At 34.3% G+C, this 14,068-nt stretch overlaps 1 protein-coding gene and 1 non-coding gene across 3 annotated transcripts in view; one reads left to right on the top strand and one right to left on the bottom strand.

Moving 5' to 3' along the window:
- LOC140063622 (transformation/transcription domain-associated protein-like) overlaps positions 1 to 14,068 on the bottom strand; it is a 111,102-nt gene that overhangs the window by 27,016 nt on the left and 70,018 nt on the right. For both annotated transcript variants that reach the window (XM_072110044.1, XM_072110045.1), the window contains 13 exons: positions 11,322 to 11,464; positions 10,720 to 10,933; positions 10,169 to 10,333; positions 9,509 to 9,640; positions 8,763 to 8,882; positions 8,479 to 8,622; positions 7,937 to 8,095; positions 7,491 to 7,649; positions 6,786 to 7,013; positions 6,386 to 6,696; positions 1,779 to 1,896; positions 1,520 to 1,635; positions 132 to 344 (listed from right to left, as the gene is read on the bottom strand). In XM_072110044.1, coding sequence (XP_071966145.1) covers positions 132 to 344; positions 1,520 to 1,635; positions 1,779 to 1,896; positions 6,386 to 6,696; positions 6,786 to 7,013; positions 7,491 to 7,649; positions 7,937 to 8,095; positions 8,479 to 8,622; positions 8,763 to 8,882; positions 9,509 to 9,640; positions 10,169 to 10,333; positions 10,720 to 10,933; positions 11,322 to 11,464 — 2,222 coding nt within the window. The remainder of the gene's footprint in view (positions 1 to 131; positions 345 to 1,519; positions 1,636 to 1,778; positions 1,897 to 6,385; positions 6,697 to 6,785; positions 7,014 to 7,490; positions 7,650 to 7,936; positions 8,096 to 8,478; positions 8,623 to 8,762; positions 8,883 to 9,508; positions 9,641 to 10,168; positions 10,334 to 10,719; positions 10,934 to 11,321; positions 11,465 to 14,068) is intronic.
- Trnad-auc (transfer RNA aspartic acid (anticodon AUC)) lies at positions 4,308 to 4,379 on the top strand. Its single transcript has one exon. It is a non-coding gene; the product is annotated as a tRNA-Asp (tRNA).

The following is a 14,068-nucleotide window of genomic DNA, read 5'->3' as shown; positions in this document are numbered from 1 at the left end:
ACGTAAATTTATATATAGATAATAACAGTATGTATGCCTAGCTCTTGCAACCATTCATGTGGTGCTACTGAACAAATAGATGGTTTGATTTGCCATGGTCATTTCATCCCAATTTTGAAGGCTGTAGTTACCTGCCAACTTGAGCCAAGAACATGCCCTTGAGAGCATAGAACTCTGCAGTCATTTCTTTGTTGAAGTATTTCAGATTGGTAGACTCAATGACTTCTAAACCCTCTTGCAGCTCTTGTTTACCCATGGTTCCTGCCATATGCAGGTAACACTTCACTTGTTGTCTAATCTTCTGGAAGCAGTCAATAATCGGAACACTTGGAATTGTGTGGATCCTTCATAAAGATAAAAGAAGTTCAAATTAAATAATTTATTCAAAGTAATTCAGATTTCAAGCAGAATAAAATGCATGAATTTTTCATGTTTCAAATTGACACTTTCAGATCACAGGTACCAAATTATACCACCTCAAATTAGACCATGGATAAAACATTAACATATAATGTATGAAATCAATAGATAATTAAAATTTCAATCAATTCAATAATTGAGGCCTAGCATCACAAAAGCGGCGCAGACTCTCAACCCGAACTTTTGAGATTTAGCCTTGAAGTTCAGAATGTGAAAACAGCCTAACCTATCTATCTTAAAATTTCAATAAAAAACGATACTAAAAACACTTATCTTTAACATATCAAACACTCTTCTTAAAAAAAATATCACAAGTATGTGTATTTTGCAATTATTTAAGTCGTTTCCATTAAAAATCATCATCAGGAAATTGTATTTTTGTTCACTCAAAATCAACTTTTTTTACGGCGCTTTTGTAAACAAACCGCTTACCAAAATGATGTCATGTTTGGCACCTATCTGTTTGAAAATATATCAGCTACCACAATTTTTAACCAAAGGGATTTTTTTAAATTTAGCCAATGGAAATTGGTTTTATTAACGTGTTAGGTTGCTGGAATTTCTAATAAGAACTCGTGAATCCTTGACTGTGATTGGCTAAAGAGATAAATTACGCTCTCTGATTGGCTGACGCTTTTGTTTACGATGAAACAGCATGGCTTCCACCGTAGTTTCTCAAATGAACGTTTCAACATTTTGTGAATATTAGGAAGTTAATCGTTATTTTTATCCATATATTTAAAAAAATTTTAAATTATGTACCACACAGTGATATTTTCGACTAGTTTGCCATTAATGAGAATAAAATAGTGAGTTTTGACAGAGAGAGTGTTGTCGGCAGGGCTAGGCCCAAGCCAAGCTAATCGATGTCGCTACTTCATTGTTGATTTTCACAAATGAAGATTTCCTGAGCTAGAATGTGACTCGTAGGTTTTCATTAATAACTCTTCGTATAATAAACCAATTTTAATAAACAACGGCTCATTTTAAAGCTTATTAAATATAGATTACGAATATATAAAAATCTAAAAAACAATTATTTTTTCCGACACTACGCCGATTTTGTGATGCCATGCCTTAATTGTAGAAGAATACTGACCTGCTAAGAGAATCGAGGGCTGGGCCAATAAGTGAGTGTTTTCTGGCAACCTTTCCATAGTTAATTATTGACTGAGCTGATGCATGCACACCCAACATAGCATGGCTTGTATGTTGCTATACAAAAAATAATGGTGAAAATAAACTATTAATGATTCTATATACAAACCAAGTAGTGTGCATTAAAAAAATTGTTTTCTTAAAGATTTGTTATGTATGCACATAGGAACAAATTGATTGTACAATAATGACCAACTTACAGAGTCAGTAGCAGGCTGATTATCATACGCGGACACAATAGCTTGGTAGTGATGTTGTCTCCACATGAAGATATCACTCCAATGAGATAGATCATCAGACACCATTGGTAACCGATTCCTTTAAAAAAAATGTAATAATTCTTTAATTTATGTTGTATTGTAACAGTTATTTTACAAAAGGAACTGGATAATAAACTGATTGAATTGATTACAAGTTGTACAAATAATATATATATATATATCGTTTCAAATTAATTAATTCAATTTCAGTATATCACCGGGCAGTTTAGAATTAATGTTCTTTGCCTGTTGTGTTTATATATAGAAAAGTATCTCTTCGGAAATCCCGCCTCGTGAATAAAAATACTGAAAGATGAGGGCGTATCAATTTGATCTCTGTTGCGCGTGCGTACAACTGAGGACTAGTGCTGTTCCGCCGTACCACGCCGAGAATGTTAAAGAGTCGCTATCCAATCGAGTTTGAACAATACCATGAAAGCCCAAGTGGTCTAATGGTTAGGGCAACTGCATATCAAGCAGACGGTCCGAGTTAGAGTCTCGGTTGGGGCGACTTTTTCTCATTCTCACAGATTTCCTCATCTTTATCGTTTCTAATTAATTAATTAAATTTCAGTATATCACCGGGCGGTTTAGAATTAATGTTCTTTGCCTGTTGTGTTTATATATAGAAAAGTATCTCTTCGGAGATCCCGCCTCGTGAATAAAAATACTGAAAGATGAGGGCGTATCAATTTGATCTCTGTTGCGCGTGCGTACAACTGAGAACTAGCGCTGTTCCGCCGTACCACGCCGCGAATGTTAAAGAGTCGCTATCCAATCGAGTTTGAACAATACCATGAAAGCCCCAGTGGTCTAATGGTTAGGGCAACTGCATATCAAGCAGATGGTCCGAGTAGAGTCTCGGTTGGGGCGATTTTTTCTCATTCTCACAGACTTCCTCATCTTTATCGTTTCAAATTAATTAATTAAATTTCAGTATATCACCGGGCGGTTTAGAATTAATGTTCTTTGCCTGTTGTGTTTATATATATAGAATGTTAAAGAGTCGCTATCCAATCGAGTTCGAACAATACCATGAATATATATAAATCCAAAGGCAAATTACTGAAAAAAATGACAATGCTGTGGGTATCAGTGGCTGGATCTCAATGGAGATACAAAAATAAAAAGCGAAAAGCTAAATCAAAACGATAAAGTAAACAGCCAGAAAAGTTAGCAGAGCTTTCGGGCAACACTAGCCTTTCATCATATATATATATATATATATATATATATATATAAATCAAAGAGCTGCATAGGCAGGATATAGAAAAAAATCAAGATCAAATAAGTTAAAACTGCCTCAATATAGATTTATTTTAACGACATGTTTCGGGCATAGCCCATCATCAGGTGAAAAGAATTGTAACAAAGGATAACATATATAAGTCACAAAATTACATAATAAAACAAATCAACCAATCAAAGATGTTAACAAACAAAAGGCATAGTTATAAAGGCACGCCTCCAAAAGCTATGGTGTACAAAGCAGGAATGGTTGCTTATAAAGCAGGAAATTTAAAACAAAGACAAAAGCTTCAAGTGTAAATAATTGTTAATATGTGAATGTCTCTGGCAAAATTAATGTTTAAAGGATCTAAATTGTACATTTATGCCGGTAGGGGCAAGAGTGCCAAGCTTTACAATTATTCTTTCTTCTATAATTCTACGAGATGTCTCAGAACCATTACATACTTTAACACCAGAAATAGTAATATCCGAAAGGGAATGCTCATTATTACAAAAATGGGTGGCTACAGGTAATCCGGGAGTCTTTAGTTTAATAGACCTTAAATGTTCTACAAACCTATCACCTAACCTGCGTTTAGTTTCACCAATATAAAGCATATTACATTTAGTACACGAAATACAATAAACTAGATTTCTAGTGGTGCACGTAATACGATCTGTGATCACATAATTACCAGAAGGTCCTACTATTTGGTTTGAACATGAAACGTAATTACATGTCGAACATCTATTTCTATTACATTTGAATGTTCCAATTGATTCATTACCTTTGTTTTGTAATTTAGATTTAACTAAAGTGTCTTTAATGCTTTGATCACGTCTGTAAGCTATCATGGGTGGTTCTTGAAAAATATCTTTTGTAGCGGATTTATCTTCAGTCAAAATTGAAAAGTTATCGCGAACAATGTTAATAACCTTCTTATTCATAGGATGATACGTGAGGACTAGAGGTATACTAGAGGTATACTATATATATATATATATAAACACATTAGGCAATGAACATTTAATGTTCATTGCCTAATGTGTTTCTATATATATAAAAGTATCTCTTCGGAGATCCCGCCTCGTGAATAAAAATACTGAAAGATGAGGGCGTATCAATTTGATCTCTGGTGCGCGTGCGTACAACTGAGGACTAGTGCTGTTCCGCCGTACCACGCCGAGAATGTTAAAGAGTCGGCGGCTATCCAATCGAGTTTGAACAATACCATGAAAGCCCCAGTGGTCTAATGGTTAGGACATCTGCATATCAAGCAGGCGGTCCGAGTTCGAGTCTCGGTTGGGGCGACTTTTTCTCATTCTCACAGATTTCCTCATTTTTATCGTTTCAAATATATATATATATATTATATAAATCCAAAGGCAAATTATTGAAAAAATGACAATGCTGTGGGTATCAGTGGCTGGATCTCAATAGAGATACAAAAAAAAAATTAGCAGAGCTTTCGGGCAACACTAGCCCTTCATCAGTGCAAGTGAAGGAATTTGGATAACGTCATAGCATAAGAATTGGCAAGTGCTGCCTGGGTGGACAAGAATAAAAGAAATACAACAAAGGGAGACAAGGGTGGTGAATGGTGGGTTGAGACTGAATAAGAGTAGAAAACAAAGAAGTTAATTCGTAGAGATATAAACAATTTTGGAATGGAACTAAAAACAGCTTAAATGGTGGTTAATATTGAAACTTAAATTTTGGTAGTCAATTAAATAATTTTACCGATCTGGGAGTATGTTCCTAATGTTAAGTCCAAAAAGTTTTGTGGTTTAAGTTGTAATTCTTGTCGAGTTTTGTTGCTCCATTTGACATCGTGGTCTATGACAATAACTCTGAAATTTGCAATCGAGTGACCAGCTAAATTAAAATGTTCGGCTACAGGTTGATCAAGCTTTAATGTTTTGATAGCTGATCTGTGTTGTGTCATTCTCATACGGAGAGTGTTTTATGTTTTCGAGACGTACTGTTTGCCACAAATATTACAGTATATGAGATAAATGACCTTTTTGGTTAGACAATTAATTGATTGTCTTATCCGAAAAATGCGGCCAGTTTGGTTACTCTTAACATTTTCAGTAGAAAATATATCTATATTATAAGTGAGAGAGTTTGTACGTCTGTTTGTCTGTTTGTTTGTTTGTTCATTATACAAATTTTTGTTACTGCACGTAATCTTACATATGGGGTATCAAAATGACCGCAATTGTACCGGGAATGTTCTAAGCTATATGTCAACATCCTCCGCCACCTAGGATCCAAGTTAGGGACCAAAATGTGGTCAAAACCCCCACTTTCGATGTTTGTTCGTTATAAAAATTTCTGTTTCTGCACGTAACCATACGTATGGGGTATCAAAATGATGGCAATTGTACCCGGAAGGTTTTAAACTACATTAAAAAAAATTCCCCCGACTCCTGGGGTTTTTGTGTGAGGGGTGGGGGGGGGGGGGGGGGGGGGTGGTGTGGTGGGCGTTTGGGGAAATATAGATATACATATTTTAATCATTAACCAATATGACACCTATTTATTTACACATTTAGCAAAGTACTTTACCCATATCCATGGGGTGGGGATGTAGCCCTATCACCATGACCGAAACTGGGAATGTTTAAAACTACATTTGAAAACTGCCACTGAGGGATTATGGGTTGGGAGTGATGGCTAACATAATTTGTACTGGAACCGTCTTAAAAACATCACCCGGTCTCTGGGGTGTGTTGGGAGGTGGAGCGAAAATACTGGCGTAATGAAGTAGCCTAGGCTTATATGATTGAATTGTACAATGAAAACTTACTAGGCCTACATTTGAACTGTCCAGGGGAGGAAGTAAGGTTTGTTGATTGCGGCTGCGATGGTGAGAGGAGAAAGAAGACCGAGAGACCGCAGTATCAACATTATATATTTTAATTATCAGCCAATATGACACCTACTTACTTACACAGTTTACAACGTACTTAAGCCATAGGCCTATCACAGCTATGTATGCCCTCTCAATTTGAAGCTAAAGTTTATTTGAATTTGTCCTTCACTGTAAAGAGTGTGGGGTGTTATTAAGGGATGGAGGTTGGTGCGTATACGGAGATACTGGCGTCAGGTGTTATGTACTGAGAAGGCTTTAAACTAATTTTGAAACCCGCCCTGGGGCGGGTATAATTTCTAGTATATATATAAATCCAAAGGCAAATTACAGAAAAAATGACAATGCTGTGGGTATCAGTGGCTGGATCTCAATGGAGAAAAAAGCAAAAAGATAAATCAAAACGATAAAGTAAAACAGCCATATTTTTTAATACATTACCTCCATGTTTTAACAATAGCTTTCATATCATGTATGCTTTGGTTTCGGCCAATATTGCTAGGCTGTAGGCCTTGATGAATTTGAGCTGCCTCATGAAGCTCCATGATCCTGTGAGCTGCCTGAAGGATAGGGGTATGTGCCTGTGTAACATAGCTTGGAAGACGTCGCCATTCCTTAATAGCCTGACTGCTGGACATCTCAACTAGACGTTCAATCAGGTTCAAGTTCCGTTCATCTGGGTGGCAGATAGCAATGTAGCCTCGGTATAGATTAACCTTCCAGTTCATCTCTCTTGGGCAGCTTAATTCAACCTTAGATTTAAAATATATATAATAGATGTTAAAACTAAAGAGATTTATTTGTAATCACAAAAAACATATTATTAAAGAAACATGTTTACCTTGGCTAAGGACTCTTTCATGGCACCCCAGTCAGGCACTCTCCATGCACTCTCAAGAACAAGGTGTGGGTTCGACTGTACTTTAGAATTACCATAATCCATCAACAAATCCCATTGACCAAGTTCTTTTGAACACTTTATCCAGTGCTCTTCCCAAAGCCGATACTCGGGGAACACGGAAGGTGATGGCGCACCAGAATTATGATCAGATCGAGCTTTCAACATGGCCTGTTGATAAAATATTTAAAACTTGTTACAAAAATAATAGCAAAAAACTTTTTTTTAAAGTTAGTACAATAGAGAGCTACTACAATTAGGTTGTCACAAAAATACACACAAAAATGAAGGAGGTGGAGGAAAACTGTCAAGGTAAATTTTACAATCTAAGTTAAAAATTAATTTTTAAATTTATACATTGCAATGTCCAAATTTGTTTATATAACATAAAATTTGAGGTGGTATGTTTTTCAAAATTTCAAATCCAAGAAGTTGTCTTAATTGGAGTAATTAATCAAATTGAAGGCATTTTTGCTAGGAGAGTTTTATATTGTTCAAAAGGTGAATATACACTAGTATAGTAATATTTGATCACTCGGCGAAAATACCTCATTTTAAGAAATACATGGTGTATGAAAAACTTTACTCTAACAGTTCTATTCTAAGCACATCTAAAGCAGGATGTACTCTCAAATAAGTAGTACTCACAGATTCATATGCTTGTTGAGCTTGTTCAAAGAATCCCTGCTGCTCATAGGCAATTCCTGTAGCTGTATCTGGAAACTTACAGCGTTTCTGCCACAAACCTGCCCACATATCTTCCTCTTCTAGTAGTTCATATATACCAGCTAATGAGTCAAGTGTTTCCTGTAAAAAGTGGTGCACAAATCAATATTAATAATGATAAAATTGGTATCTGATAAAGCTGGAATTAAACATTCCTTGGTATTGGGTATTCAAAACAAATTGTAAAGGTATTTATTAGGCTCAAATGGAAATTGAGGAAATTCGGATTAGGCCCTCTATGCATTGCGAAACATAAGCACAACCAGTTTCGAATTTAATATCTTTAATCTGAAGAGTGTGTGATTTATGCTTGGTTTCCAGTATAGACGCAACACAAGGAAACCACTGATATATGTAAGAAAACTAACCTGTTGTAAACTAGCCGTGTTATCAGGCTCATAGAAATCATAAACGCTACCAACACTAACAGTGCGTGGTTTATGCTGCATATTGAAGCCACTCTCAATTGCTTGCTGCTCAAGAATCAACACAGATCTATGCCACAGATTATGAGTCTTGGACAAATACTAAGAATAGAAAATATCAAGTTTACATTTTTTTACATTATTTTTTAGAATGTTTATATAATACTTAATTTCAGGGACTTTTTTATGGTAAAACATAATAATAGCTGTTTATTTTCATGGCAGATGTCTCAAACTGGTGAAGAAAAATTGTTGGACAATTTGCGAGCATTAATTAAAGCACATTATTGCAATTCATTTGGAAATCATGGCTTTGGTCGAGATTCCAAAAACTGCTTTTTAAAGAATTCACTGTAGGTGCATCATTAAAAAGTCTTTTTTCCCTCCTAAAGACTAAGGTTGATTTGTGAAAAGAATTAAACAGTGACCTAATCATAAATTGGAATTCAGACTTTATTTACTGTTTATTATATTAGGCTTTATACCTTGAGAACGCATGGTCTGATGGATATAGCAGGCACACACTGAGCGACAGCTTCCAACATGGTATTGATAGTACTAGGGTTACAGTCTTTTTGATGATGGTGGCTACCACTACAAAGGAATGGTCCAATTTCTTGAGAAAGTTGCTGTAAAATAATAGAATAAATTACTTCATCCAACCCTTTCATTTAGGTATAAATAGTTTCTACTTTTGTTTGGTCAAAAATATGTAAATATATATGAGTTTATGTGGTATTGATGTAACAAAAAGCATAAAATAACTTACAGACTGCTGTTTATCACTTAGAATCTTCCAAAGTTTTGGAAGCATGTCAATCCAGACACAGTGGCTTAGACTAGTACTATTGTGACACAGGTTTGAAAGTGCCGTCAAAAAATTAAATGTCTATCAAAAGAGAATGAGAGAGAATGACAACTATGAACTATGGATATTTAAACAAACTGTAAATATAAACAGAATAAAAAAAAAACCAGAATCTCACAAAACACAAAATGTTCATGTTTTTCTAAAGGTTACTAATTCTATTTAAAAAATAGAAAATTTGGCCACAACATTCAAAATTAAAGATACAAGACAATTCATAACATTTTCAAACAGATTAAAAAAAGATAAAATTCATACATGTAGAATAAAATAGAAAAAATGTTAAAATTCATTAAATTTCATAAAAATATAAAACTTTAAAGTTCATATAAACGGACATTGGTATCAAATATTACTTTAATTTAGTTTTAAAATGAGAATAAGATACATTGCAAGAGAAGAGAATTAAGAAAGGAATGTATTTATGTTTTCTGGTGGCGACTGTACCTATTATCTCATCAATATCCTCTGTGGCGAGGACACATGGCCAGAGGATATCGTATTATACAGAATTCTTGAAGATTTAATCTTGATATTCTAAATTTGTTCAATTTTGTATATAATTTATATACTGTATTGATTCAATGTTGCTGAAACTACCATAAATAAGTGTTTTTAAGGGTGGAAAATTTGTGAAAGAGATGAACCTTAAATTCTCTAAGCTGGTCAAGAAACTTCATATGTCTACTAATCAACTGGCTCAAGTTCTGCTTGTTATCAGCTGACTTCTTAAATGACCCACCATCAGGTTGGCTGAACTCAACATCAACATCAATGTCCTGTCAAAATAAAACATTTATTGTCACAATATACCAGAAGCAGGTGTGTATTTCAGACAATTCAGCAAGCCAGTATTTAACAGTGTTTATTACAATAAAGACTGAAAGTTCCTAAATTTAAATGAATACATGCTTTAAACAAATAATCTAAAGGCATATTTATATAACATGTTATTACATGCCAACAAGAATTGTACAAGCATTTAATTTGCCAAAAAAAAGACAAGATACTTGGCAGATTAGAGGCTGTTGTTGTAAGTGTCTGGGTATGGTACTGCATATTGCTTAGCAAGTTTCATGTATAACTTAACATAACTTTCCTTGAATTATAAATGTTTGTTATGTAATACAAAATGTTCAACAAATTCAGTTGGACTTTGTGCAAAGGTTACTACTTGGTTTGTTTCAAAGATACAAAATGTAGTGAATTGATGAAGCTGATGTTAATGCAGTTTTGGTTCATTCAATTTCTAACCCCAGTTTAATGTTATTTTAAACAATGAGAGCAGTAATACTGATAAAACAAACCTCAACCGACTCGACATCCATTGGCTCCTCCTTCATTTGCAGCCCAAGAGTGAAAGCAGTCTTGTCATGTGAGTCAGCTAGACCAACTACAGCCGTTATAGCAGGTAAAGGGGAGGAGTTAACAGTTGTGATTGACAGCCCACTTACTGTTACTGCCATGATAAGCTAAGAGAGAACAAGTTGTGGATGTCAGACCATTCAATAGCATTTCAAACCCAAACAAATATATTATAACCATTTAAAATAAAATCAGAATTTTATATCTTGAAAGAAGTAAATGATAGGCTGCTGAGCAATAGCAATCTTGATCTAGAGTTAGTATGATGTTCAGTCGAACCTCAAATAAGCCACTTGGCTGATCACCTTGGGTAATTGTCACTTACGTTGAAATTACACTTTTAAAGGGAATTTGTTCATGCCATGCTGCAGAAAGTAGTAGATAACCTGACTAAATCTTACAAAAATGGAAGAGAATTGTAACTCTACCAAGTACCATAAATGCCTTGTACCTAATGGCTGACACAATGTTCTGGTCAATGTACTGCACATACCTCAATACATTTTTTCAACCAATAGTGATTTTGCATGGATTCCCAATTCTGAGATGCTGTGATATAAAGCAACCTATCAAACAGTCTCTTCTTAATACTGTGGTTGAACACAGAGAAGAACTTGGCACGGATATGAGGCTGTTTACATCGTAGACCAGACAAGAAAGCAGGTTCAAGTTTTGAGGTCAGTTCACTAGCAGCTAAGCTTTCATCTCTGTAAATAAAATAAATAATTTGTGTTCAAGCAGCATATATATTTATCTTTGAACTTGAAAAATTAATTCTTATGTTCAGATGACCTGCCACCAAACAAAGCTCATTCTTCAGTCCATAACAACAGGTGAAAAAGAGCCTTGAATTGTATGGCTATGTAGCACCATTCTGCTACATAGCAGTAGCACCAATTGGCCACTCAACTCAGAAAAAAGAATCAGGTACAGTTAACAACCTTACCACACATGTAATACAGGCTATGGATGTTAACTTTAACTGTAGCTGACTGTGTACTGGATTTAATATTTCTTTTAAATTTATGCTGAGTTTAAATTTTTATTGGAAATTATGAAATAAATGTTGATTGTATCAAATCAAAAAAAGGTTACCTGTAGACAAAGTTGACAAGATCAAGGAATTGAGCATTGAGTTCCAGATCATCAGGGAATCTGCTCTCAACATACTGCATAAGCTTTACCAATAGAATTGACTTGTCTCTTAGTGCTGGTGATTGGTTCATCATTATTGGTGTCTAAAATATTTCAAGAGCAATAAAAGAATGAATGTATGTACATAATAAAAATAATAATATCCTGGATTTATATAGTGCCTAATGTTGTGAAACCTCTAAGCGCTGAATATTTTTTTTAATATATTCTTTATCCATTCAGTAACGAAATATTAATTGTTTTAATCGGGTGTCTAGAAAACTCAGATCGAGAAAACTTAGATCTCAGATATATCTGAGTTTTCTAGATCTAGAAAACTCAGATATCTGACTTTCTAGATCTAGAAAACTCAGATATCTGAGTTTTCGAGTTCCAAAATGGAACTAGAAAACCCAGATCATCAAATGGATCGTTTCATTATTATTAGAGGGATAGCTTGTTTGAAATACTACAGTATTATTACTACGTTTTCTTACTACTAATAATAGTTATTGTAACTTGTAGTAGCAGCCTATGACTTAAATCATAAAGAAATACCATATACACATTTTAAAATATAGGCTTAGCATTTAGGCCTAGCCTAGCAAACTCAATTCAAGGCTCAACGTGTAGGCACTATCGCGATGTATCGTGAAGAGTGGGCCTGGCCTTACTAGGCTAGAAGTGGTCAACTAATAATAACTCGTACCTATTCCCCACTTGGCTAACTCGTACCTCAATCAACTCGTATCCACACCAACTCGTACATACCTCATTTTTAAGCATACATTTTAACGGTAACGTGCACTGTATTTTCTTTAAGCCGTAGGCCGCTACTACATGTTACAATATTAGTAAGAAAACGTAGGCCTACACACAGTAATCAGTTTTAAACTCTAGTATTTCAAATGACCTACCTTCTGATTAATAATGGAATGATCTAAATGACCTACCAACCAATCATTTGACGAACTGAGTTTTCTAGTTCCATTTTGGAACCAGAAAAGTCAGATATTGATATCTAAGTTTTCTAGATCTAGAAAAGTCAGATATCTGAGTTTTCTAGATCTAGAAAACTCAGATATATCCGAGATCTGAGTTTTTTAGATCTGAGTTTTCTAGACACCTGTTTAATCTTGTTTTACAGATATATCTGAGATCCGAGTTTTCTAGACACCCTTTATATTTTTTGTAATTACAGTATTAATCAATACAGACGTTGAGAAGCAACTGTCAGTAATAGAGTTTATTTGTATATAATGTAAAACAGCTACGGTACGTGGTGGTTGAACTGCAATGAAAAAGTTGTACAGATATTCCACCTCTGCAGTCACAGATTGAAAAAAATGGATCGAATTTCTGTTATGAGTGCACTTGCATTTGTGTTATTACAACATCTGAGGGAATAGGCACTTGTGGAAGAGAGATTGGAATGTTCCATTCGTCGCCAAGCAATATGTTTGTGTAAACGTATATTAAATCTATCAAAATAGTATTTTTTAACGAAAATCGGCCTGTCTTCAACATTATGATTCTGTACTTGAGGTATTCAACCGGTTTTCAGCTATTAAAAACAATTATCGTAGAAGGAGATTTGGGCCAAATCGTTGAACCTAAATTCATTTTAATTGTCAATAACTAATTATCTAACTCAATTTAATTAGTAAACAGGGTTACAACAGGTGGTTAAAATCGGTACCGAAAGTATGAATTTAGATTATGCTAAGCAAAATTGAATTTCCATTTATATGGACAAATACAATTTCTTGAATCTTGAATAATGTAAATTATACAGACTAGATGGTACGCTCGCTTACCATCTAGGTCGTGCCCACAGATGGTTCTCGAATACACAGTAATTTCAGCGTAACAAAACTGGCGATTTCAAATGTACTATTATATAATACATTGTCGTTTACAGAAACGAATAAATAGACACGATGATTTATGTACTAAACTAAAATTAGCACCCTGGGAATTACTTCCGAAGGAGAAACTTATCACAAAATGAGTCCAAATTTTTGATTTGGACTCATTTAAAGAAACCCAATTTGTATTTTGTATGTAACATTAGGTTTGAGGGATGGGAAAGCGGATAGGTACAAATAGGAACAATTTTTAAATATATTCTTTATCCACTCGGTAACAAAATATTTTGTTCATGTTTTATAGGCCTATAAATAATATACCTCTAAATACAGTAAAACATTTGTGATTTAATACTTTGTTAAAACTGTCACTGTCATAATCAATTGAAATATTAAAGTACATGTCACGATACACCACTACGACGTTTATATTATTGGTAATTATTAATTAATAATTAATACAAACGTTGAGAGGGAACTGACAGTATAAAGTTTATTTGTATATAATAATGTGTTTATATATCTAACAGTGAAGCCTAACCACAATCTCAGTAATAAAGTTTATTTGTATATATTTTTATATTACATCTAACAGTACGAACATTCACAGTAAGAAATGTTCGATTCAAATGAGGACCAAAAATAGTTAATAGGTATTTACAGTATTGTCAAAGTATTCTCAAAGGGCCCATATATATTTACCTACCGTATGTGTTAAACCAAGGGCTCAAAAATTTACCTACTTGTTTTAAACCAAACTCTGGCAGACTGAGAGATTGGGATGTTCCATTCATCGCAAATCAATACATTTGTATAATCGTATATTAAATCTATCAAAAT

This window comes from Antedon mediterranea, chromosome 1, assembly GCF_964355755.1.
Source record: "Antedon mediterranea chromosome 1, ecAntMedi1.1, whole genome shotgun sequence".
Lineage (NCBI taxonomy): Eukaryota > Metazoa > Echinodermata > Crinoidea > Comatulida > Antedonidae > Antedon > Antedon mediterranea.
Note: the sequence above shows the minus strand (reverse complement) of the source record. Positions and strands in the feature narration are given on the sequence as shown.